We start from the raw sequence: 27953 nt of genomic DNA on the forward strand, positions 1-27953 counted from the left end.
TCCATGACTCTAAGACTCTAAGAGACCAAGATTACGACCTATGGGAGAGTCAACGTGAAGGGAAGCTTCGATTTGCTACTAAAGAGAAATGTTCCTGTCCACCACTATTAGTGCTAGTGATTGAAGCAATTGGTCACTATTGGTGACTGCCTCTCAGCAGTTGTTCGGTATCCCGGAGTCAGCCTACTCCAGTGACTTGAGCACAGAAGTTAGATGAAAATGGAAGTGCTAAGGTTATGTTGATGGAATGTGATGCATCAACTCTGATAAGGACATTATGGTTTATGTGGATATGTTCTTTACTTGTAATTAGAAAATGGCATTTTTGTATGTAACAAAATGGAACTTGTATTGTACCAGAGTGTTTTTCTAGCTGTTCATGCAACATTATTCCGATGGACCTTGCATACATGACAAACTGCAGAAAGTAAATGCATTGCTACAAGAATGCCAAGTACACTGATTAACCAGGCAAACAGATTTCATGCTAATCTTAAATGATGCTCAGTAGCTAACACTTGTTTATAAAGGAGTGATTATGCTGTCTGTTGTCATGTGTGAAGCCAAGCAGAGCTGCAGAACGGATGATGTTAATGAGAGAGATAACGAGAGACAACGGAGAGCCATTCAAAATGCTAATAAGAGAGAAGAGAGAGATAACGAGAGAGAGACACACATAATTCAGATGTTGGTGTCTGCCACAGACAGTTTGCTTTGAACCTGAACTGTTCATTAACAATCCTGCTGAGACAATAGGAAGTGTGAAGTTTGATGGACAGGTGATACCCCATCGGGAGATAAAAATAGCGGGTTTGCTAAGGCACGAGACACACACCACGAGACCCTGGAAACAGCATTGTGCCCCACAAGTTGGTGGGAGTTAGAGGACCGATTCGCGGGAATCGGCCAGAGGCTCATAGGGTGTAAAGGTACGACTGGTGGGAACCTGTTGTGTGTCCGCCCTTGCCTGGGTGCCGGGTTCACCATGGAAGAACGGTCGCATCCGGAACGGAGGGGTCACAGTTGGTGACCACAGCAGGATCAGAAGGCATCGAAAGGTTTGCCTGAAACCAACTGTATCTCTCCTCTCTCTCTCCCCAACGGTACAACAACAGTGATTACTTCGAACTACACTGGACTGAACTGAACTCTGCTTCACCTTAAGACTGATCATTTTACCCCTAGACTGTGATAGAGCTTGGTTGATTCCTATTACCCTATTTCTGTGTATATGTGCATACTATCACTGCTAACCTGTTACATTTATATCCTTGCGGTTAGTGTACTGTATTACTTATTTTTTTGTTAATAAAACTTTCTTAGTTTCTAGTAATCACAGACTCCAACGAGTGTTCCACTTCTGCCGGTTTGACAACCCAGTTACGGGGTATGTAACACTGTTTTTTCAAAGCTGTCGCCAACTCTCGTGCAGTGATGGCTTTCCCTTGCAGCAAATAAAATAAATATGATTATGATTGATCCATTCTGAGTTAATTGTTGTTTGTTATAAGACAGCGAGAAGGTCATCGACGCTTGTGACCAAATTGTTTTTTTGGGGGGGGGATAGGAGCAGAATTAGGCCATTCAGCCCATCAAGTCTGCTCCACCATTCCATCATGACTGATCCCGGATCCCACTCAACCCCGTTCACCTGCACTCCCTCCAATGACAACACATCGTTTCTGAGAACTGGGGCCCAAAACTGTTGACAATACTCCAAGTGCAGCCTGACTAGTGTCTTATAAAGGTTCAGCGTAATCTCTTTGCTTTTATGTTCTATTCCCCTTGAAATAAATGCCAACATTCCATTTGCTTTCTTTACTACATGCTCAACCTGTAAATTAATCTTCTGGGAGTCTTGCACGAGGATTCCCAAGTCCCTCTGCACCTCTGATGTTTGAACCTTCTCCCTATTTAGATAATAGTCTGCACTACTGTTCCTATTATCGAAATGCACTATCATACATTTCCTAACACTGTTTTCCATCTACCACTTTTTTGCCCATTCTTCCAATTTGTCTACATCCTGCTACAATTGCATTGTTTCCTCAACACTACCTACCCCTTCACCTATCTTCCTATCATCCTCAAATTTTGCCACAAACCCATCAATTCCATTACCCAAATCATTGATAAACAATGTGAAAAGTAGTGGTTCCAATATTGACCCCTGAGGAGCAACACCAGTTACTGGCAGCCAATCAGAAAAGGACCCCTTTATTCCCACTCACTGTCTCTTGCCTGTCAGCCATTCCTCCATCCATGCCTGTATCTTTCAAGTAATGCCATAGGAATTTATCTTGTTAAACAGCCTCATGTGTAGCACCTTATCAAATGCCTTCTGAAAATCTAAGTAAATGTCATCCACTGACTCTCTTTTGTCCACCCTGTTTGTTACTTCCTCAAAGAACTCTAACAGATTTGTCAGGAAAGATTTCCCTTGACAGAAACTATGCTGACTTTAACTTATTTTATTATCAGTCTCCAAGTGCCCCGAAACCTCATCCTTAATAACAGACTCCAACACTTTCCCAATCATTGAGGTTAGGCTAACTGGCCTATAATTTCCTTTCTCTTGCCTTCTCCTTCTTAAAAGAGTGGAATGACATTTGTAATCTTCCAGGACCATGCTAAAATCAAGTGATTTGTGAAAGATAATGACCAATGTATCCGTTATCTCTTCAGCAACCTCTCTCAGTAGTCTGGGATGTAGTCCATCTGGTCCAGGTGACGTATCCACCTTAAGACCTTTCAGTTTGCCTAGCACTTTTCCCTTTGTAATAGCAATGGCACTCACTCCTACTCCCTGACACTCACGGACCTCTGGCATACAGCTAGTGCCTTCCACAGTGAAGACTGATGCAAAGTACCCATAACGTTCATTTGCCATTTCTTTGTCCCCCATTACTATCTCACCAGCATAATTTTCCAGTAGTCCAATATCAACTCTCACCTCCCTTTCACTCTTTATATAACTGAAAAAACTTTCAGTATCCTGCTTTATATTATTGGCTAGTTTCCCCTCATATTTTATTTTTTCCCTTCTTATAGCTTTTTTAGTTGCCTTTTGTTGGATTTTAAAGTCTTCCAAAACATCCAACTTCCCACTCACTTTTGCTAACATATGCCCCTTCCTTGGCTTTTATGCAGTCCTTAACTTCCTTTGTCAACAACTGTTGTCTACCCCTGCCATTTGAGAACTACTTCTTCTGTGGGACATATCTATCCTGCATCTTGTGAACTATTTCCAGAAACTTCAGCCATCTCTGCTCTGTTGTCATCCCTGCCAGTATCCTCCTCCAATCCATCTGGGCAAGCTCCTCTCTCATGCCTCTGTAATTCCCTTTATTCCATGGTGATACTGATACACGTAAGTTATGCTTATCCCTCTCAAATTGCAGTATGAATTCAATCATATTATGATCACTGCCTCCAAAGGGTTCCTTTGCATTATGCTCCCAAATAAGATCTGTGTAATTACACAACGCCCAATCTAAGGTAGCCTTTCCCCAAATAGGCTCAAGCACAAGCTGCTCTGAAAAGCCATCTCATAGGCATTCAATATTCTCTCTTTTGCAATCCAACACCAACCTGCCTTTCCCAAACCCTTGCATATTGAAGTCCTCTATTACAATTGTGTTATTACCCTTATTACACGTCTTTTCCAGCTCCCTTTGCAAACTCAATCCCACATCTTGGCTACTATTTGGATGTCTATATATGATTCCCATAATAGTTTTTACCCTCCACCCACAAAGATTCGATATTCTCTGACCCTATGTCACTTCTTCCTAAAGATGTACAGTAATTCCATCTCTGACCAACAGAGTCACGCCACCGCCTATGCCTTCCTGCCCGTCCTTTCGATACAAGTATATCCTTTGATGTTAAGCTCCCAACTACGGCTTTCTTTCAGCCACGACTCAGTGATGCCCACTCTAATCGTGCCACAAGTTCATTCACCTCATTCCAAATGTAACGCGCATTTAAATACAGCAGCTTCAGTCCTGCATTCTTCACCCTTTTGAATTCTGCCTCTGTGGTACAATTTAACTCTTTGCTCTGTCTGCATTTGTACCCAATCACTGGCTTGTCCTTCCTTACATTCACGTTACCCCCATCATCTACTTGTAAACCTACTGGCTCATCCTCAGCTCTATCATCCCTCTGTTTAAACTACTCTCAGCAGCTCTACTAAATCTGCCTGTAAGAATATTGATCCCACTTGGATTCAAGTGTAACCCGTCCCCTTTTATACAAGTCACACCTGCCCCAGAAAAGGTCCCAATGCTCCAGAAATCTGAATCCCTGCCCCCTGCTCCAATTCTTCAACCATGTATTTATCTGCCACCTCATTCTATTCCTATCCTCACTTCGCGCAAGCAGCAATCCCGAGATTATTATCCTTGAGGTCCTGCTTCTCAGCTTCCTTCCTAACTCCCTGTATTCTTTTTTCAGGATGTCCTCCCTTTTTCTACCTACGTTGTTGGTACCAATATGTACCACGACTTCTGGCTGCTCATCCACCCTTTTCAGGATATTCCGGACACATTCAGAAACATCATGGACCCCGGCACCTGGGAGGCAAAAGCTACAGAAGGATTTCAAAACAGGTGTAATGCTTAACCAACAATCACGATAGGTAGGAAATGACCAGATGAGAACCAGGACACAGTCATCAAATGTTTTGATAGAAGGCTGCCAGGAGTACAGTGCAACGATTAAGTATAAATTGACTCAAAAAGTGATTCAGAATTGGAGGTGGATAAGATAAGATAAGAGGCATAGATATAATGGACAGCCAGAGACTTCCAAAGGTGGAATTGGCTAATATGAAGGGGCATAATTTTAAGGTGATTTTACTGTGCTGTAATGTTCTGTGTTCTAACTTCTGCACCAGACAAGATGAACTAGGGGCAGAGTTAATGCATTTCTAATGTACAGCAATGATGTATTATCTGGTACTGACGTGATCTCTTGAGAGCAAGCAGTCTGGTTCAACCTCAGAGCTACCAGGGAAAATAATAGTGACAATCAATCAATAAATAAATAAATAAATAGTTAGGCCTACATTTTATCTTTTCATCCAAAGTCCCTCGGAGAAATATTGACAGTCCTTCAATCCACTCTTTCATATTGACATAGCTATCATTGTCTTTGTCAAATGCACGAAAAACTGAAAAAAATTCCAAAATTATAGGAAGTATTGGAGGCTTAATTACTTATAAAGTCACAGATGAGAGCTATTCAGCCTGTTGTGTTCATATCAATACAGTCACATTTTTCTCTCATTTTCCTGTAGCCTTTCAATTTATCCAATTTATCATCTTTCTTATACTCATCTACTCTCCTTTGATTCTTTTGCCATTTGCCTACATGAAGGGGTAATTTAACCAGTCATTAGAATTTCTGGATACACATTAAATACAGTACATGCGATAAATGTTTGGATTCACCAACTTAAGTCGTCAGATAGAGCTGATGTTCAGCATGGATTTAAAGCTGGTAAAATACATAGATTAAATCAATTCATAGGAACTACCAATACCAAAATAATTTTATCAGCTACCAGTGGACAAGGTAAAAGGAAGCCCTGGCTCATAAAGAAAAGCCCAATGCTTGCAATTATCACTAGAACTAAACATCGTAGTGCATTCAACTGCCAAAAAGCTGAGAGAGTAGATGAAATACCAATGTTAGGAGTTCTAGGAGATATAGTATGTCACCAAAGACGTGAGCAAATTTCTACAGGTGTATCAGTTAGATGTACCTGACAGGTTGCATCACTGTCTGCTATGGAGAAGCCGCTGCATAAGATCGGAAAAAAGCTGCAGAGGGTTGCAAACTCAGTCACCTCCATCATGGGCACCAACCTCAGCAACAATGAGGACATCCTCAAAAGGCGATACCTCAAAAAGATGGCATCCATCACTCAGGACCCCATCACCCAGAAGAATGCCCTCTTCGCATTGCTTCCAGTACGGGAGGAGCCTGAAGACACAGACTCAACTTTTAAGAATAGTTTCTTCCCCTCCACCATCAGATTTAGAATAGAGAACAGTATAGCACAGGAACAGCCTCTTAGACCCACAATGTTGTGCTGAAACAAATAATTAAGTCATTAAATGGCCAACTAAACTAATCCCTTCTGCCTACATTTTCCTCACTTTCACGTGCCTATCTAAAGATCTTCTAAAAATCCGTAATGTATCTGCCTCTAACACTGCCCCAGGCAGCTCATTCCAGGTACCCACTACTCTCTGTAAAAAACTTGCCCCTCACATCTCCTTTGAAATTACCCCCCTCACCTTAAATGCATACCCTCTACTATGACAATTCAATCCTGGGAAAAAGATATTCTCTGTCTACTCTATCTATGCCTCTCATAGTCTTATAAACCTGTATCAGATCTCCCCTCAGCCTCCAGGACTCCAGAGAAAACAATCCAAATTTGTCCGCTCGTTATAGCACATGGCCTCTAATTAGGCAACATCCTGGTAAACCTCTCCAAAACCTCAACATCCTTCCCTTAATGGGGCAAGCAGAACTGCATGAATTACGTATGCAATCACTTCTCCACGGACGGTGACCCATCAACACTTCCTCACTATCTGGCTCCCTGTTTCCACTCTTTATTTTTATACTTCAGCTGATAATAAACCTGATTCTTTGATTCACCAATATACAGAAATAATTTGAAGGTAACTTAATTTATGATTATGGTATAAAACCTTGGACTTACAAGCAATATGTGAAAAAAAGTCATTGACTGTTCTTCACCTTTGATATATGTAGATAACAACCCTATCGGCACTTCCAAAGCAATTGAGATTATATTAATATTTGGGTATTACATAAAATTGAACAAAATTATTTCAGCTGTTTATTGTTCATTTTTTCAAATTTTCTTAAACTTCAAATGAAATGAAAATAGAAGAAATAGATATTAAAGTTTTTTTGGAATATTATTATTCATCATTGCAACAGATACCAGACAAAGTAAATGTACTGAAATTGGCATGTCTTGTAATGTATTAATGCAATCATAAATCAAGAGCTCATATCCTAATGAGGTAATGACATTATTAAATAGTTTTGTAATTTGCAAGTTTGTATATTGAGGAATAACTTTAAAATGGATCTGCTATCTGGGCCTTAATTTTCAATACACACAAAATGCTGGAGGAACTTAGCAGGTCCGGCAGCATCTATGAAGAGGAATAAACAGATGATATTTGGGGCTGAGACCCTTCATCAGGTGTTGAAAGGAAGGGAGAAGATGCCAGAATAAGAAGGTGGGGGAGGGGAAAGAGAGCGTGCTAATAGATAATGGGTGAAGCCAGGTGAGTGGGAGAGGGAGGATGAAGTAAGAAGCTGGGAGGTGATAGGTAGAAAAGGCAAAGGGCTGAAGGAGTAATCTAACAGGAGATTTTTATTATGTACTTTTTATGTTGTTGATCAGCAGAAAGATTAAGCAGCTTTCATCTGTACTGCCTTATGCCAGACACTCAGATCAAATGGAAAGGTACACTTATAACTCAGATAATCTTCCGAAGGAAATTTACTAAGTGTGACATTTCTAAAAGGAGATGATTAGCCTGGTGAAGCCACCTGACCAACCTGACAATTGATTATGTATGGAAAGACATGCTATATCAGGGGTTCCCAACCTGGGGTCTACAGATCGCTTGCTTAATGGTATTGGTCCATGGCAAAAAAAAGGTTGGAAACCCCTATGCTATATGGAGAATTATAGTTACAAACAGGACGGTCCAGACTTGACTATAAAGATATATATAGGCAGGAAATGCAAGTCCTTAGAAGTTGCCTTGACCAACAGAAAACCCTTGTAAATGATTCGTGTTGCAGTACGATTGCTCCTGGCAGGGCATCAGATTCCGGGATAGCAACTGGTTCCAACAGCTTAAAAACAGCCTGTAAGAAGGAAAAACAACAGGAATTCTGCAGATGCTGGAAATTCAAGCAACACACATCAAAGTTGCTGGTGAACGCAGCAGGCCAGGCAGCGTCTGTAGGAAGAGGTGCAGTCGACGTTTCAGGTCGAGACCCTTCGTCAGGACTAACTTTCAGGCCGAGACCCTTCGTCAGGACTAACGTTAGTCTTGACGAAGGGTCTCGGCCTGAAACGTCGACTGCACCTCTTCCTACAGATGCTGCTTGGCCTGCTGCATTCACCAGCAACTTTGACCTGTAAGAAGGATGTAACTTCCAAAATGCCCAGAGACTATTAAGAAACTCTTAGATAGGCAGAGGATGATAGAAAAATGGAGGGCTACATGGGAGGGAAGCATTAGAATGCCCTTGGAGTAGTAGAACTACAATCACTCAAGTATGATATTCTCTTAAGGGGTTGTCTATTGGTCAGTCCTCAGTTAAATGTAGAGGCGAATCTGGGATCCACATAATTGGGATGTTAGGGTGAATTCCTCTAATGGAGATCACTTGAACATGACTTTGTTTAATATGGGGAGGCAGATGCATGGGGACAATCCACACGGTTCTTGACAGATTGCAGTCAGGGTCTGGTGGCATGGAATACAAGGTGACTGGGGACCCTTCATTGCTACAGACTTTGTCTGCTTTCACTTTCAAGTCAGCGCATCGTGGGCTGAGGCATCTGTACTGCGCCATACTGTCGCATGTAGCAAGCACCAATCCTCCCTGTTGATTATGTATATCTTGGACCGGACCTGGGTGGTGGAGTGGAGATACATCTCTCTATAGGCTGAGCCAATAGGCTGGTCCTGGACTTATTTCCTGGCATAATTTTACATATTACTATTTAACTATTTATGGTTTTATTACTATTTATTATTTATGGTGCAACTGTAACGAAAACCAATTTCCCCCGGGATCAATAAAGTATGACTATGACTATAAGAAGGTTTAAGGCACTCCTTCCCTCTGCTAGTCTGCAGGTGACCCTTGGGCAAGGTGTAGCACCTGCTAAGCCGCCGGATCAGGGTCACATGAAGCCATGGGACCAGGTGGTAGATGGTCATACGAGCAGCTGGTGCATATCACAAGTCCTGGTTATGTGACAAATAACAGCAGGCAGAGTCTCTGAAGAGTATTGATAATGGTGGGCATCACCCATCTTGCAAAGACACTGCCCAGAAGAAGGCAATGGCAAACTACTTCTGTAGAAAAACTTGCCAAGAGCAATCATGGCCATGGGGCAATGACTGCCTACTTCATACAATATGGCACATAATGATGATGAGGAATGGATTATTTAGTGAGACAAGACACCAAGCATGTACATCCTAGACTGCACTATCCATTGTCTCCTGCTGATAATAGACTGCAAATTGCTATTTTAAAAAACATTAAGACAGCACATAACATCTTTACAGGGTACAACTTATTTTACTTGTTCCAAGGGTTTTGGCAATATTGACAAGGCCACACTTGTGGTTTTTCTGACTAACAGCAAGTTGTATCGAATTAACAATTAGTCAGCAAAGGCTGACTAACATGCAAGCAATTTGTTGAGTTCATAGTGGCTGAATCCGCAGGTCGGCTTTTCATTCAATATACAGTAACTACAACACTCACCTCTGTCCATGATCATATCATCAGTCATTCCAAATGTGACATGCAGAACATTTCTAAATTTGTTTCGATCGAGTCCAACTGTAATATGTTGCTCAGGAAAAGTGTCAACAAGAGTACTGAAGACTTTCTTTAAACACAGCACTTCATGTCTGTTGACTAGAGCAAAGACATAATAACCTGCCTGTTAAACTAAAATACAAAAACATGCGGGTCCATTTATACAATATGTTATTGACTTTTGGTAGAAAGAATCTTAAAATTAAGCAATCTGATGTACTGCAAAGAAGGAATTAAAGGGGAATGACTACCTTTTCAAATAATTTCTCTATTAAAAGTTTACTAAGAGTCCTGCAGCCACCAGGTGGGCATTGAATATTAAGCAACAATTTACACAAATTATGCGCCTATTCCATCTGTACTGTATGTACCCCATCAACTTCCCCAGATTTTACCGCTCCCCATATATCAGATGGAGGGATGGAGTTTAATCCAGTGACATGTGGGACTTTGGGAGATCAAATGTAAGGAGAGAGTACACTGTTAATTCAGATTAGTTTATTTATCATATCTTCATCGAAACATACAGTGAAAGGCAAGACTCTTAATAGCATTGATGTACAGAAGGTTAATGGAGTCCAAGTCCACTGCCCCCTTAAATATATGGCATACTTCCCTTTATTAGTCAAGGAATTGAGTTCAATAGTCAGGAAGCTTTATAAAACTCTAGTTGGGCTGCATCTGGAGTATTGCATTCAGTTCTGGTCAACCCATTATAGAAAGGTTGTGGAGGCTTTGGAGAAAGTGCAGAAGAGATTTACCAAGATCATAACCTGGATTAAAGGGCATGTGCTATAACAAGAGAGTGGACAGAGTGTGTTGTTTACTCTGCAGCAGCAGAGGCAGAGGGGAGATGGATTGAATTACAAGAGGCATTGATAGGGTAGGCAGCTAGTATCCTTTTACCAAGGTTAAAAAGTTTAATGCTACAGGTCATGCATTTAAGGTGAGAAGGTTTAAGTTTGTAGGTGGTTTTTGGTGCCCCAATGATAGAAGGGGTTAATGATCAGGGCAGCTGAAGGAATGTCAGTTAAAGCAAGCAACTTTGTCCTAGATGATGTCAGGCTGTTTGAGAGGCTTTAAGAGGATGCTGTCTAAGTTGCATGCCATCTTGGACAATGTCTCCCATCCACTACATAATGTACTGGGTGGGCACAGCAGTACATTCAGCCAGAGACTCATTCCACCGAGATGCAGCACAGAGCGTCATAGGAAGTCATTCCTGCCTGTGGCCATCAAACTTTACAACTCTTCCCTTGGAGGGTCAGACATCCTGAGCCGATAGGCTGGTCCTGGATTTATTTCATAATTTACTGGCATAATTTACATATTACTATCTAACTATTTATTACTATTTTCTATTACTATTCTATTACTATTTATTATTTCTATGACTATTACTATTTATTATTTATGGTGCAACTGTAACGAAAACCAATTTCCCCTGGGATCAATAAAGTATGACTATGACTATTTAGAGTTGCACTCAAGCAGACAAGCAAGGTATTTCATCACATATCCAGCTAGGGGATACCCAAACTCGGACCTGTTAATGAAGGAACAAAGAACAGTACAGCACTAGACAGGACAATCGACTAACAATGTTTTGATAATCAGTGCCAATTTATTTTAAATGCCCTCCTCTGTTTATCATCCATACAGTCAGGCTTTTAAAGAAACACAGTACCTGGGAAAGTTTTGGATTGTGTAGTAGTGAATGTTGCAAGTGTAGAGCAACATCCTTGTTAGAATTACAGGAAGTCCAAGAGGTAGACAGGACAAAGAACAGTACATCACAGTATAGGCCCTTCGGCCCACAATGTTGTGCCAATCTTTTAATCTACTCGATGGTCAATTTAACGCTCTCCTCCCACATAGACCTCTGCCTGAGCAGTGTCACAACAACAACCTCTCACTCAATGTCAGCAAGACCAAGAGCTGATTATTGACTTCAGGAGGAGGAAACCAGAGGTCCATGAGCCAGTCCTCATCGGGGGAACAGAGGTGGAGAGGGATAGTAATTTTGAAATGATAACACCAAGGAATTTAAAGGACTTGTCCTGGCCCTAGTACATAACTGCAATTACAAAGGAAGTGCTGTAGCACCTCTACTTCCTTAGAGGTTTGCAAAGATACGGCATGACATCTATATTTTGACTAACTTCTACAGATGTGTCGTGGAGAGTATATTGACTGGCTGCATCACAGCCTGGTATGGAAATACCAATGCCCTTGTTTACGGACGTCTCCAAAAAGTAGTGGATGCAGCCCAGTCAATCATGGGCAAAGCCCTTCCCACTAGTGAGCACATCTACATGGTGCTTTGTCACAGGAAAGCATCATCATCATCATCACAAACTCCCACCATCAGGTCACGTTCTCTTCTCACTGTTGCCATCAGGAAGGAGGTACAGGAGCTTCAGAACTCACACCACCAGGTTCAGGAACTGTAATTACCCCTCAACCATCAGACTCCTGAACCAGAGGGATAACTTCACTCACCCCATCACTGAACTGTTCCCACAACCTATGAGTTCACTTTCAAGGACTCCTCATTTCATATTCTCAATATTTATTGCTTATTTATTTATTATTATTTTCCTTTTCTCATTTTAGATTTGCACAGCTTGTTGCCTTTTGCACATCAGTTGTCTGTCTGTCTTCTGTGCGGTTTTTCATTAATTCTATTGTGTCTCTTTGTATTTACTGCGAAAACCCACAAGGAAATCAGTCTCAGAGTTGTACATGGTGACATTTATTTATTTGGAGATACAGCACAAAATAGGCCCTTTGGCCCTTTGGGCAGCATTATCCAGCAACACTTAATTTTAACCCTAACCTAAAGGACAATTTACAATGACCAACTAACCTAAAAACCGGTACATTTTTGGACTGTGGGAGAAAACCAGAGTACGCAGAGGAAACCCATGTGGTTCACAAAGAGAATATACAAACTCCTCGCAGACGGTGCTGGGACTGAACTCCAATGCCCTGACATCCACTAACTGCTATACTGCCATTCCGCCCGAATGTGCTTTGATAATTAATTTACTTTGAACTTAAATGTCCCTAATGTACCTGTCTTTATAACCATCCCTGGCAGGGTGTTTCACACACCCACCACTTTGTGTAAACAAAAATTACCTCAGAACCTCAGACATCCCCAATCACCTTAAAACTATGCCCCCTCATATTAGCCATTTCCACCCTGGGAAAAAGTCTCTGGCTGTCCATTCAAGCTATGCCTCCTATCATCTTGTGCATACACCTATTATCTTCAGTACTACAGTTGGGACGATCTCAAGGTGTTTATAAAATGCCTCATCGTTTCTTGTCATGCCAAGTGACTGAATTAGCTGTTGTGTCTACTGTGGCGATGGAAGGGAAGATGAACATGTTTGCTTTCGCCTTGTCCTTAGCACTGATGAGCTGGATCCCATCACTGCTGATGGGAGTTCTACCATAAGTTATGTAACCACCATCACTATAAGATATAGGAACAGCTTAGGCCATTTGGCTGATCTATTTTCCCTCTTAGCTCCGATCTCCTGCCTTCGCCCATATCCCTTCATACCCTGACTCATTCAAGAATCGACCATTCTCCACCTTAATATACATAAAGTCTTGGCTTCCCAACTGTCTGTGGCAATGAATTCTACAGGTTCACCATTTTCTGGCTAATTCCTCCTCATCTACATTCTAAAAGGATGACCCACTATTTTGAGGCTGTGTCCTCTACTCTTAGACACTCCCACTATCCTTTCCACATCCCACATCTACTCTATCAAGGCCTTTCACCATTCGATAGGTTTCATTTAGGTCACCCCTCATTCTTCTCAATTCCAGTGAATACAGGCCCAGAACCATCACAGTATTCATACGACAAGCTGTTTAATTCTGGAATCGTTTTCATGAACCTTCTTTGAACGCTCTCCAGTTTCAGCACATCTTTTCTAAGATAAAGAGTCCAAAACTGAACACAATACTCCAAGTGAGGCCTCACCAGTGCTTTATAAAGTCTCAGCATTACATCCTTGCTTTTATACTCTAGTCCTCTTGAAATGAATGCTAACATCACATTTGCCTTCCTCACTACAGACTCAACCTGTAAGTTAATCTTGAGGGAACCCAGCATAAGGATTCCCAAATCCCTTTGCGCTTCAGACTTTCCTATTTTCTCTCCATTTAGAAAATATTCAACCCTTTTATTTCTTCTACCAAAGTGCATGACCATTCACTTCTTGACACTGTATTCCATCTGCCACTTCTTTACCCATTCTCCTAAGTCCATTTATAGCCTCCCTATTTCCTCGAAACTACCTTCTCCTCCATCTACCTTTGTATTGTCTGCAAACTTTGCAACAAAGCCATCAATTCCATCATCCAAATCATTGACATGTAATGTATAATGAATCAGTCCCAACAAATAATAATAATAGGCATCCGTTAGTCTCGTGAGACCATGGATTTGTGCCTTGGAAGGTTTCTAGGGCGCAGGCCTGGGCAAGGTTGTATGGAAGACCAGTAGTTGCCCATGCTGCAAGTCTCCCCTCTCCACGCCACCGATGTTGTCCAAGGGAAGGGCACTAGGGCCGATACAGTTTGGCACCGGTGTCGTCACAGAGCAATGTGTGATTAAGTGCATTGCTCAAGAACACAACACGCTGCCTCAGCTGAGGCTCGAACTAGCAACCTTCACATCACTAGACTGATGCCTTAACCACTTGGCCACACGCCAACACAAACCCCTGTGGAACACCACTAGTCACCAGCAGCCAACCAGAAAAGGCTCCCTTTATTTGCAACCTTTGCCTTCTGCCAATCAGTCACGGTTTATCCATGCGAGATGCTTTCCTGTAATATCATGGGCTCATAGCTTGTTAAGCAGCCTCCTGTGTGGCACCTTGTCAAAGGTCTTCTGAAAATCCAAGTTCACAATACCAACCGATACTTCTATGTCTATCCTGCTTGTTGTTTCTTCAAAGAATTCCAACAGATTTGTCAGGCAAGATTTTCACTTGAGGAAACCATGCTGACTATGGCCTATTTTATCATGTGCTTCCAAGTACTCTGAAATCTCATCTTTAATAATTGACTCCAATATCTTCTCAACCACTAAGGTCAGACTAACTAGCCTACAGTTTCCTTTCTTCTGCCTCTCTTCCTTCTTGAAGGGTGGAGTGACATTTTCAATTTTCCAGTCTTCCGGAATCATTCCAGAATCTGGAGGTTTTTGAAACATCATTACTAAATGCCTCCACAATCCTTCAGCCACCTCTTTCAGAACTCTGGGGTGGACACCATTTGGTCCAGGTGACTTATCTACCTTCAGATCTTTCACTTTCCCAAGAAACTTCTCTCTAGTTACGGTTATTTCACACACTTCATGGCCCCTGACACCTGGAATTTCCACCATACTGCTAGAGTCTTCCACAGTGAAGAATGATGCAAAATACTGATTCAGTTCATCTGCCATTTCATTGTGCCCCATTACCACCACTCTAGCATTGTTTTCCAATAGTCCGATATCCACTCTTACCTCTCTTATACACATAATGTATCTGAAGAAACTTTTGGTATCCTCTTTAATATTATTGGCTACCTTATTTTCATATTCCACCTTTGCCTTCTTAATGATTTTTTAGTTGCCTTCTGATGGTTTGTAAAATCTTCCCAATCTTCTAACATACCACTAATTTTTACTCCATTATATGCCCTCTCTTTGGGTTTGATGTTGGCTTTGACTTCTCGTTAGCAACAGTTATGTCATTTTTCCTTTAGAATAGTTCTTCCTCTTTGGGACGTATATATCCTGTGCCTTCCAATTAGCTTCCAGAAATTCCAGCCATTGCTGCTCTGCTGTCATCCCTGTCAGTATTCACGCCTCTCTAATCCCCTTTATTCCACTGTAATTCTGATAAGTCTGACTTTAGTTTCTCTTTTTCAAATTTCAGGGCGAATTCAATCATGTTATGACCACTTTCCCCAAAGGGTTCTTTTACCTTAAACTCTCTAATCAATTCTGGTTCATTGCGTAACACCCAATCCAGAATAGCTGATCCCCTCGTGCCCATAACATCATACTTGCCAATCTGCAACAGTGCTAAAAGTTCATCAACCCTGACTGCGCGCATTCAAATATAACACCTTAAGTCCTGTATTCATCTTTATTGATTTTGTCCACCTTGAACGTTGCAAGTAATCCTGTTGACTGCAATTTTGCCCTATCATCAGTCTCTTCTTGCTAGGACTCTCACTACGCACTGCCTCTGTTTGTAAACCAACTACCCCACCTTCAGCACTATCACTCTGATTCCAATTCCCCTGCCAAATTAGTTTAAACCCACCCAAACAACTCTAGCCAACCTCCCCACAAGGATATTTCGGCATGGACTAGAAAGGCCGAGATGGCCTGTTTCCGTGTTGTAATTGTTCTATGGTTATATTGGACCCCCTTGGGCTTAGGTATAACCTGTCCCTTTTGTATAGGTCATACCTTCCCCAGAAGAGATCCTAATGCTCCATAAATCTCAACCCCTGCCACCTGCACCAGTGCCTCAGTGATGCATTCACCTGCCAAATCATTCTATTATTACCCACACTTACCCTTACTACCTTGGAGGTCCTGTTTCTCAGCTTTCTACGTAGCTCCCTAAAATCTCTCTTCAGGACCTCCCTACTTTGTCTACCTGTGTTATTGGTGCGAATATGCACCAAGATCTCTTGCTGCTCACCTTTGCCCTTGAGAATGCCATGGACATGATCTGGGACATCCCTGATCCTGCCACCAGGGAGGCAACATACCATCCAGATATCCCTATCACACGCACAAAACCTCATCTCTATTCCTCTGAGTGAGGAATCTCCTATCAACACCATAAGACATAGGAGCAGAATCAGGTCATTTAGCCCACTGAGTCCACTCCACCATTCCATCATGGCTCATTCCAGATCCCACTCAACCCCATACACCTGCCTCCTTGCCATATCCTTTGACACCCTGAACAATTGGGAAACTATCAATTTCCGCTTCAAAAATACCCACAAACTTGGGCTCCACCGCCATCTGTGGCAGAGCCTTCCACAGATTCACTACTCTCTGGCTAAAAAAAAATCTGTTCTAAAAGGTTGCCCCTTAGTTCTGTGGCTGTGCCCTCTAGTTCTGGATACCCCCACCATGGGAAACATCCTCTCAACATCTACCTTATCTAGTCCTTTTAACATTCAATAGGTTTCAATGAGATCACCCTGTATTTACTAAATTCTAGTGAGTACAGGCCCAAAGCTGCCAAGCGCTCCTCATATGTTAACCCCTTCATTCCTGCAATCATCATCATAAATATCCTCTGGACTCTCCCCAATGATAACACATCCTTTCTGAGACATGGGGCCCAAAACTGTTGACAATACTCCAAGGGCAGCCTGACAAGTGTCTTATAAATGCCAACATTGCAAATCCTTATATGTCCTTTCCTTAGCTATTATGCAGTCTTTAACTTCCTTCGTCAACCACAGTTGACTACAACTGCCATTTGAGAACAAATTCTTCAGTGGAACAGATCTACTCTGCGCCTTGGGAACTATTCCCAGAAATCTGCTCTGCTGCTTTCTCTACCAGTATCTTCCTCCAATCCACCTGGGCAAGCTCCTTTCTCATGCCTCTGTAATTCCCTTTATTCCATTGTGATACTGATACATGTGAGTTATGCTTCTCCCTTTCTAATTGAAGTATGAACTCAAACATATTATGATCATCGTCTCCTAAGGTTCTTCTACATGAATCTCCCTAATAAGATTTGTGTTATTACACAACACCCAATCTAAGATAGCCTTTCCCCCTTTCCCCTAGTAGGTTCAAGCACAAGCTGCTCTAAAAAGCCATCTCTTAGGCATACAATAAATTTGCTTTTCTTGCAATCCGACACCAACCTGATTTTCCCAATCCCCTTGCATATTAAGGTCTCCCATTACAACTATGACATTACCCTTATTACATGCCTTTTCCGGCTCCCTTTGCAATCTCAGCCGCACATCATGCCTTCTATTTGGAAGCCTATGTATGATTCCCATAATCGTATTTTTACCCTTGCAGTTTCTTAACTCAACCCACAAAGATTTGACATTCTCTGACCCTATGTCACTTCTTTCTAAAGATGTAATTCCATCTCTTACCAATAGAGCCACAACATCGCCTATGCCTTCCTGCCTGTCCTTTCAATAGAAAGTATATTCTTTAATGTTAAGCTCCCAACTATGGCGTCTTTCAGCCACAACTCAGTGATGTCCACGCGAATTGCACCACAAGTTTGTCCACCTTATTCCGAATACTATGCGCAGTTAAATGCAACAGCTTCAGTCCTGCATTCTTCGCGCTTTTGAATTTTGCCTATGTGGTATAATTTAACTCTTTGTTCAGTCTGCATTTGCATCCAGCCTTTGGCTTGTCCATCCTTACATTCATGTTACACCCATCATCTACTTATAAACCTACTGGTTCATCCCCAGCTCTATCATCCCTCTACCATACTAGTTGAAACCGCTCCCAACAGCTCTAGTAAATCTGCCCCATAAGAATATTGATCCCACTCGGATTCAAGTGTCATTCATCCCCTTTTGTACAGGTCACACCTGTCCCAGGAGAGGTCCCAATGTCCAGAAATCGGAATCCCTGCCCCCTGCTCCAATTCTTCAGCCACGTATTTATCTGCCACCTCATTCTATTCCTATCTTCACTGTCACATGGCACAGGTAGCAATCCTGAGGTTACTATCTTTGAGGTCCTGCTTCTCAGCTTCCTTCCTAACTCTCTGTATTCTTATTTCAGGACCTCCTCCCTTTTTCTTCCTATGTCATTGGTACCATTATGTACCACGACTTCTAGCTGCTCACCTTCCCTTTTCAAAATATTATGGATACATTCAGAAACATCACGGACCCAGGCACCTGGGAGGCAAACTACCATCCAGGTTTCTTCTTCACGTCCACAGAATCGCCGATCTGTCCCCCTAAATATAGAGTCCCGTTTTACTGCTGCCATCCTCTTCTATTCCCTACACTTCTGAGCCACAAGGCCAGACTTGGTGCCAGAGACAGGTCACTGTTGCTTCCCCCAGTAGGTCCCCCCCCCACAACAGTGCTCAAAATGGAGCACTTATTGTTGAGGGGGTTGGCTACAGGGGAGCTCTCCACTATCTGATGTTCTGCCTTCCCTCTCCTGACTGTCATTCATTTATCTGTCAACTGTAGTCTTGGGGTGACTACCTCCCTGTAGCTCCTGTATACCACCTCTTCACTTTCCCCAACATGCCAAAGATCATCGAACTGCAGCTCCAGTTCCTTAACACAGTCTCTAAGAGCTGCACATTGATCCAGCTGGCGCAGATGTGACCATCGGGGAGGCTGGCAGTCTCCCGAAACGACCATATCTGACAACCCCCTTCACCACTCTGCTTCTCTGAGCCACAGCACCAGACTCAGTGCCAGGAGTACCATTTTCACAAGATGTGGGAGGACAAGAGAGCTTTTGTCTGCTACATTTGGAAACTGCATACTGATTTCCCCCTAATCCATTCACGGGGTCCTGGTTGGGCTGACCCCAACACCTCCCCATGACCCAACAGGGTTGGTTCTCCCCTCTGCCCGGGAACCAGGCTTCCCCCAGCTCTGGGCTTTCCCCAATCCCCTCCCCACAACCTGGTTCTTCCCCCCCCATCCCCACCCCAGGCTCCAGACCCCCTCCCCAGGCTCCAGACCCCCTCCCCACCCTGAGCTCAAGGGTTCCCTCCCCTACTCTACACCCGGGCCTCCCTCCCCACCCCTACCCTAGGCTCCGAGCCCCTCCACCCACACCTCGGGCTCCAGATTCCTTCCTGCCAACGCCGTCCCCACCCCGGGAGGACGCCATTCCCTTACATCGCTTGGTGACTCTGCACAGAGCGTCCGCCAGCAGCTCTTGCTGCTTCCGGCTCATTTCCACCGGCCGAATCCGCGACATCCCTCCGGCCCGGATCCTGACTGGGAGTTCGCCGTCGGCCGACACCGGCTGTGACCAAGGCCAGCGGTAACCGTGGCAACGCCAAGCCGCCGGCGTCGCAAACTGACGTCACGGAAGAGGCGGGGCGGACCCGGCCGCCTTTCTCCCCTCACCTGTCGCACAGTCAAGGAAAAGTACAGCCCTTCGGCCCGTCCAGTCCATCCCGAGCCATTTAAACTGTCTACTCCCATCGACCTGCACGGGACCATAGCCCTCCCATCCATGTAGCTGTCCAAGCTTCTCTTAAACGTTGAAATCGAGTTCGCATGCACCACTTGTGCTGGCAGCTCGTTCCACCTCTCACGACTCTCTGAGTGAAGAAGTTTCCCCTCATGTTTCCCGTAAACTTTTCACCTTTCATCCTTAGCCCCTGACCTCTAGTTGTAGTCTCACCTGATCTCAATGGGAAAAGCCTGCTTGCGTTTACCCTATCTATACCCTTCATAATTTTCTATACCTCTATCAAACCTCTCTTCAATCTTATAAGTTCTAAGGATAAAATTCCGAACCCATTCAATCTTTAGATAAAACCCAGATCCTCCAGACCTGGCAACAAACTTGTAAATATTCTTTGTACTCTTCCAATTTTATTTCTTTCTTTCCTATAGGGAGGTGACCAAAACTGCACACCATACTCCAAATTAGGTCTCACCAATGTCTTAACACAACTTCAGCATAACATCCCATCTTCTGGCAACACACATAAAAGTTGCTGGTGAACGCAGCAGGCCAGGCAGCATCTATAGGAAGAGGTACAGTCAACGTTTCAGGCCGAGACCCTTCGTCAGGACTAACTGAAGGAAGAGTGAGTAAGGGATTTGAAAGTTGGAGGGGGAGGGGGAGATCCAAAATGATAGGAGAAGACAGGAGGGGGAGGGATGGAGCCAAGAGCTGGACAGGTGATTGGCAAAAGGGGATACGAGAGGATCATGGGACAGGAGGTCCGGCAAGAAAGACAAGGAGGGCGGGGGGGACCCAGAGGATGGGCAAGAGGTATATTCAGAGGGACAGAGGGAGAAAAAGGAGAGTAAGAGAAAGAATGTGTGTATAAAAATAAGTAACAGATGGGGTACGAGGGGGAGGTGGGGCATTAGCGGAAGTTAGAGAAGTCGATGTTCATGCCATCAAGTTGGAGGCTACCCAGACGGAATATAAGGTGTTGTTCCTCCAACCTGAGTGTGGCTTCATCTTTACAGTAGAGGAGGCTGTGGATAGACATGTCAGAATGGGAATGGGATGTGGAATTAAAATGTGTGGCCACTGGGAGATCCTGCTTTCTCTGGCGGACAGAGCGTAGATGTTCAGCAAAGCGGTCTCCCAGTCTGTGTCGGGTCTCGCCAATATATAAAAGGCCACATCGGGAGCACCGGACGCAGTATATCACCCCAGCCGACTCACAGGTGAAGTGTTGCCTCACCTGGAAGGACTGTTTGGGGCCCTGAATGGTGGTAAGGGAGGAAGTGTAAGGGCATGTGTAGCACTTGTTCCGCTTACACGGATAAGTGCCAGGAGGGAGATCAGTGGGAAGGGATGGGGAGGATGTTCACCAGCAACTTTTATGTGTGTTGCTTGAATTTCCAGCAGCTGCAGAATTCCTGTTGTTTGCGTTTAAAATCCCATCTTCTGTACTCAATACGTTGATTTATAAAGGCCAATGTGCCAAGAGCTTTGTTTACGACCCTATCTGACTGTGACGCCACTTTGAGTGAATTGTTGACTTGTATTCCGAGATCCCTTTGTTCTACCACACACTTCAGTGCCCTATCGTTCATTGTGTAAGACCTACCCAGGTTGGTCTTAACAAATTGCAAAATCTTACTTGTCAGCATTAAATTACATCTGCCATTTTTCAGCCTATTTTTTTCCAGCTGGTGTAGATCCCATTGCAAGCCTTGATAGTCTTTCTTGCTAACAACTCCACCCCCAATCTTGGTGTCATCCACAAACTTGCTGATCCAGTCAACCACATTATCATCCAGATTGTTGATATAGATGACAAACAACAATGGGCCCAGTACTGATCCATGTAGCACTCCACTAGTCACAGGCCTCCAGTCAGAGAGGCAACAATCTACCACCACTCTTTGGCAAGGCACTTGACAAGGTCCCACATGGGAGATTAGTCAAGAAGGTTCAGGCACTTGGCATTCAGGATGAGGTAGTAAATTGGGTTAGACCTTGGCTTTGTGGTAGAAGTCAAAGTCCATGTCGACAACATCCACTGCCTTGCCTTCATCAACATTCCTGGTAACTTCCCCGAAAAACTCTATAAGATTGGTTAGACACAACCTACCATGCTGACTATTCTTAATCAGTCCACGTCTGTCTAACTAGTCATATATCCGGTTCCTAAGAATACTTCCCAATAACTTTCTCACTACTGATGTCAGGCTCACTGGCCTAAAATTTCCTGTTTTTTCTCTCTTAAACAGCGGAACAATATTGGCTATCCTCCAGTCCTCCAGCACCATACCTGTTGCTAAGTGTGATTTGAGTAACTCTGCTAGGGCCTCGACAAATTCTATATTTGTCTCCCACAGGGTCTGAGGGAACACTTTATCAGGCCCTGGGGATTTGTGCATTCTAATTTGCCTCATGACTGGAAACACCTCCTCCTCTGTAATCTGTACAGAGTCCATGAAGTTGATGCTACTTTGCCTCACTTCTATAGGCTCTGTGTCCATTTCCTGAGTAAATGCAGATGCAAAAAATGCACTTAAGATCTCCCCATCTCTTCTGTCTCCATTCATGGATTACCATTTCAATCTTCCGGAGGACCAGTTTTTTACCTTGCAATCCTTTTGCTCTTAACATATCTGTAGAATCCCTTAGAATTCTCCATCACCTTGTATGCTAAGGCAACCTCAAGCCTTCTTTTAGTCCTCCTGATTTCTTTCTGAAGTGTTCTTTTGCATTTCTTATTCTCCATAAACACCTTATTTGTTCCTACCTGCCTATACTGTACAAGCAATGTACCTCCTTTACTTTCTTAACCAGGTCCTCAATATTTCTTGAATACCAAATTTCTCTACACTTGTTATCTTTACCTTTTATTCTAACAAACACTTATAAGCTTCGTACTCTCAAAATTTCACTTTTCAAGACCTCCCACTTGCCAAGTACACTTCTGACAGAAAACAACTTGTCCCAATTCACACTTTCCAGATAATTTCTGATACCGTCAAAATTGGCTTTTCTCCAACTTAGAATCTCATGCCACAGACCAGACCATCTTTTTTTTCCAGATTTACTTTGACACTAATGGCATTGTGATCACTGGATGCAGAGCGTTCCCCTACACAAGTTTCTGTCACCTGCCCTATGTCATTCCCTAAGAGCAGATCAAGTATCACACACTTTCTTGATTAGGAAAACTTTCCTGAATACATTTGACAAACCTGTCCATCATCCCCTTACCTGCCTTTCAATCCCTCACCTGACCATCATCCCCAGATCATGGATCCCAGGGCAGTGGTATGCTCATCATGCAAGATGTGAGAGATCTGGAGAACATTCTCCATTCTCCTTGATAGCTACATCTGTGTGAAACGCATCCAACTGAAGTTCCTTACAGACCATGTTAGGGAACTGGAACTGCAGCTGGATGACCTTTGGCTCATGCAGGACAATGACGAGGTGATAGACAGGAGCTTCAAGGCAATGGTCACCTGTAGGTTGCAGGAGGCAGGTAGCTGGGTGACCATCATGAGTAAGAAAGGGAGGGGAGGGACGGAACATTGACTCAGACCATGAGAGGCCTGCATCGGGATTGGAAGTCTGTGTGGGGCGCCACTCCTCACACAGACTACAGCAATGTGTGATTAAGCGCCTTGCTCAAGGGCACAAACACGCTGCCACAGCTGAAGCTCGAACTAGCGACCTTGAGGTAACTAGACGAACGCCTTAACCACTTGGCCATGTGCCCAACACGTGGGGCAAGGGAATAAGAAGACAATGCAGAGTACCCATGTGGCTGTTCCCCCTCAATAATAAGTATCATCATCATCACCATCATCAGGTGCCTTGCCCAGTTTGAGCTTTGACTGCCGTGGCCCACACACTCCTGTTTCGGGTCAAGTGGATCAAATCATTGGTATTCATTTCCAGTTCTCTGGCTGCTGTCTCCATCATCATTTGTCTTTGTCTTCCTCTCGCTTTCTTCCCTTCAATCGTTCCCATAATTACCATGCATTCTAACTCCTCTTTCCTAATCACATGTCCAATGAAGTTACATTGCCTTTTCATGATCTCATACATTATTTCTCTTTTTGTGCTTGCTTTGTTCATGACATTCTCGTTAGATATTTGTTTCGTCCATGATATTCTTTGCATCCTCCTCAAAAACCACATCTCTGCTGCTTCAATTCATTTCCTCATGTTACTAGATATTGTCCAACATTCTGAGCCATATAACATAACTGGATAAATGTAACATTTCAGTACTCTGAGGCGGGTTGTCATGCCTAGTTTAGTATTGGTCAGTATACTCTTCATTCTCGTAAAGGTGTCTTTTGCCATCCCTATTCTTCTTTTAATGTCCATGTTGCACCTGCTATCTGATGTCACCCAGCTTCCTAAGTAGCAAAAGTTCTGTACTTGTTTTATGTCTTCCCCATTTATTCTCAGCCTGCAGATAGGATTCTCCTTCTTTTTGGATATCACCATACATTCTGTCTTTTTGCGATTGATAGATAGACCCATTTTTGCACTTTCTTCAACAACTATATCAATTAAGTTTTGTAGTTCTTCCTCCGTACTTGCAATTAACACAGTGTCATCTGCATATCTAAAATGATTGATGTTTTCACCACCAACTTTGATTCCCACGATGTCTCTTATTTTTTTGTAATATTGTTTCACTGTACACATTAAATAAATCAGAGGAGAAAACACACCCTTGTCTAAAGCCCCTCTTGATTTTCGTAAACTGACTCACTTCTCCATCTATTCTTACAGCGGCAGTTTGTTCCCAGCACAGATTTCTGATTAGGTGGAGGTCTTTCGAATCTAGATCTAGAGTTTCCTGTAATATTTCAAATAACTTATTGTGCTTCACTTTATCAAATGCTTTTGTGTAGTCGATAAAACAAATAAACACATCTATTTGCTCTTGAATAGCCCGTTCGGATAGTATCCTTAACATCAATATCGCGTTTCTTGTACCTTTGTCTTTTACAAAACCACATTGTTCTTTACCTATTTCAGCTTGTATCTTACTTTTAGCTCTTGTCATCAAAATTCTTAGAAGTATCTTGGTGATATGACTCATTAAACTTAATTCACATTCTATTGCCCCAGGTTTCTTAGGAAGAGTGATAAATACTAATTTTTTTCATCTCTTCTGGTATTATTCCAGTCTCATAAATGTCATTGATTAAATCAGTAAGTTTTTCAATTCCATAATCTTCGAGGGCGATAATTTGTTCTATTACTAGTTCATCAGGATCTGCTGCCTTTCCTTTCTTCATCTTAAGATATTCTTTAAGATGAAGACGTAGAATAATAAGTATACCACTTTTTATACAAATAAAAACATGGATAAAGTAAGCAGCAAGAGAGAATACAGTTTTTTGTCTTCAATTGCATATAAAAGCTTTTAATCAACTTAATAATTGAACTGGAGTCATATTTTGGTGCTTGTTTGATTACAAATAGTACAATAAAGGTTGAAAATAATTAAGAAAATCTGTCGCTCAGGTGGCTGATGCTTGGGTTGGATTGTTCTCCGATCTTGGCAATTTACTTGCAAACATTTCATCACCTTGCGAGGAGACATCATCAGGGTGCTGTTAATTGTGACAAGCCTTCCGAATACTTGGCCTTTATATATTTATCAATCTGCTGAAACTCATTACAGAAACTCAATTGTGAAGTAGTGAGGAAGTCTTGTCATGGATTGGCTGTGTGGTGAACTTCGAGCATTGTGGTCGGGAATTTTGCCCGCATTGGCTCATAAATAGGATCGATGTCTGCATGTCTGTTACAGAATTGCATGGTTTTCCACAAACAATTCTGTAAACAGACATGTAGACATTGATCCCATTTATGACTCAATACTCCAGATCACAACATACCAAGTTCATCACACAACCAATCAGCAAAGAGATTTCCCCCCTACATCACAATTAAGTTTCTGTAATGATGACCAATCAGCCAAAGGCTAAGAATTTGAAGGATACACCACAATTAACAGCATACTGATGATGTATCTTCATATAGTGATGAAGCATTTGCAAGGAAATCGCCAAGATCAGCATACAAAACAGGTGTTCACAGATAAAAACTGTAAATAATTATCATACAACAATTGCCAGAAATTTGATAATCTGATTAATTCCTCAAAAAAACATCTTCTAGAGCAGGGATTTCCAACATGGGGCCCTTTGGTTAATGGTAGGGGCCCATGGCTTAAAAAATGATGGGAACCCCTGCTCTCAAGAAACATCACCAGCAAATTGAATAAACTGGATAGTTTTAAACTTGATTGCTAGAAATGTATGGCAAAAAGCAACAATAACCATGATAACTAAATGTGGGTTCCAACAGTTTTAATAGCTGCAGGGCAGAAAAGCATGCTTGCATCTATGAACTTAAATGCAAAGCAGCAAATGGTCACAATGGCCTTAAAGGTTTTCAGATCCTTTGTCGTATTTGGTTGATGAAATCTGTTTCCATTCGTTAGGAGGCCACCACCTCCTGCAGCGATTGGTTTTAGTATCACACCAGTGATAATGAGGACAACAGTGTTTTCCGTCCCAACAGCAGTGAGCCTGAAATGAAAGTGCAGGGAACAGCAATGAGGAAAATAATGGCCAATTGATTAAAATGAAGCAATTTTTTTCCTTCTAATTCTCCAGCTTACTCTCATAGTCATAGTCATACTTTATTGATCCCGAAGGAAATTGGTTTTCGTTACAGTTGCACCATAAATAATAAATAGTAATAGAACCATAAATAGTTAAATAGTAATATGTAAATTATGCCAGGAAATAAGTCCAGGACCAGCCTATTGGCTCAGGGTGTCTGACCCTCCAAGGGAGGAGTTGTAAAGTTTGATGGCCACAGGCAGGAATGACTTCCTATGACGCTCTGTGTTGCATCTCGGTGGAATGAGTCTCTGGCTGAATGTACTCCTGTGCCCAACCAGTACATTATGTAGTGAATGGGAGACATTGTCCAAGATGGCATGCAACTTGGACAGCATCCTCTTTTCAGATACCACCGTGAGAGAGTCCAGTTCCATCCCCACAACATCACTGGCCTTACGAATGAGCTTGTCGATTCTATTGGTGTCTGCCACCCTCATACCACAAAGATGCACTTAGCATATTGTGAGCAGGTTGGGCCGCTTATTTATGAAAAAATGTTCTGGCATTGGAGAGGGTCCAGATGAGGTTCCCAAAAAATGAAAAGGTTAATGTATGAGGAGCATTTGATCACTCGGGGCCTGTGTTCATTGTAGTTTAGAAGAATGAGGGGGGGGAATCTCATTGAAACCTATCAATTATAGAAAGGCCTAGATTAAGTGGATGTGGAGAGGATGTTTCCTACAATAGGAAGTCTAGGACATGAGGGCACAGCCTCAGAATAGAGGGATGTCCATTTCGAACAGAGATGAGGAGGAATTTCTTTAGCCAGACGGTGAATCTGTGGATCTGTGGAGGCCAAATCATTGGGTCAATTTAAAGTGGAGGCTATAAGGTTCTTGATTAGTCAGGGCATCAAAAGTTATGGGGAGAAGGCAGGAGAATGGGTTGAAAGGGATAATAAATCAGCTATAAAGGAACAGTGGAGCAGACTCGATGAGCCAAATGGCTTAATTCTGCTCCTATGTCTCATGGGTTGGTAGGTTAGCCAGAGAATAGTGAATTAGTAGAATTTGTTTCCAGAGGCAGCAGTGGAGGCCAAGTTTGTATGTACGTTTAAGGCAGAGGTTGACAGATTCTTGATTGTTCAGGGCATGAAGGGATATGCGGGGAAGACAGGAGATTGGGGCTGAGAGGAAAATTGGATCAGCCATGACAAAATGGTGGAGCAGACTCGATGGGCCAAATAGCCTAATTCTGCTCCTATATCTTATGGTCTTATGGCCTTAAGGTTATTTGATCACATGGGTGTAACTGGGTGGTATAGACTCACCGGGCCTGAAGAGCCTGTCAGTCTCAAAATAAATAATAATAGATGGCTACTCCAGTCAGATATGTTTTATAAATCAATAGATTCCAATTAAAAGGACAGTGATTTTTATTTTATAAAAACTGTACAATTTTGATGGTCAGTCAGC

At 42.7% G+C, this 27953-nt stretch overlaps 2 protein-coding genes across 2 annotated transcripts in view; both read right to left on the minus strand.

Annotated features, from left to right (window-relative positions):
* The window catches only part of clxn (calaxin), a 54591-nt gene extending 34794 nt beyond the window's left edge, over nt 1-19797 (minus strand). Inside the window, exons 1-3 of the mRNA XM_063069432.1 lie at nt 19549-19797; nt 9580-9735; nt 5072-5176 (exon numbers count right to left, since the gene is read on the minus strand). Of these exons, the coding sequence (XP_062925502.1) occupies nt 5072-5176; nt 9580-9735; nt 19549-19630 (343 nt within the window). The 5' untranslated portion in view covers nt 19631-19797. The remainder of the gene's footprint in view (nt 1-5071; nt 5177-9579; nt 9736-19548) is intronic.
* Nucleotides 19798-25244: 5447 nt separating this feature from the next.
* grna.1 (granulin a, tandem duplicate 1) overlaps nt 25245-27953 on the minus strand; it is a 43265-nt gene continuing 40556 nt past the window's right edge. The window contains exon 18 of the mRNA XM_063069433.1: nt 25245-26439. Within this exon, the coding sequence (XP_062925503.1) occupies nt 26293-26439 (147 nt within the window). The 3' untranslated portion in view covers nt 25245-26292. The remainder of the gene's footprint in view (nt 26440-27953) is intronic.

This window comes from Mobula hypostoma, chromosome 17 (assembly GCF_963921235.1).
Source record: "Mobula hypostoma chromosome 17, sMobHyp1.1, whole genome shotgun sequence".
NCBI classification, from domain to species: Eukaryota; Metazoa; Chordata; class Chondrichthyes; order Myliobatiformes; family Myliobatidae; genus Mobula; species Mobula hypostoma.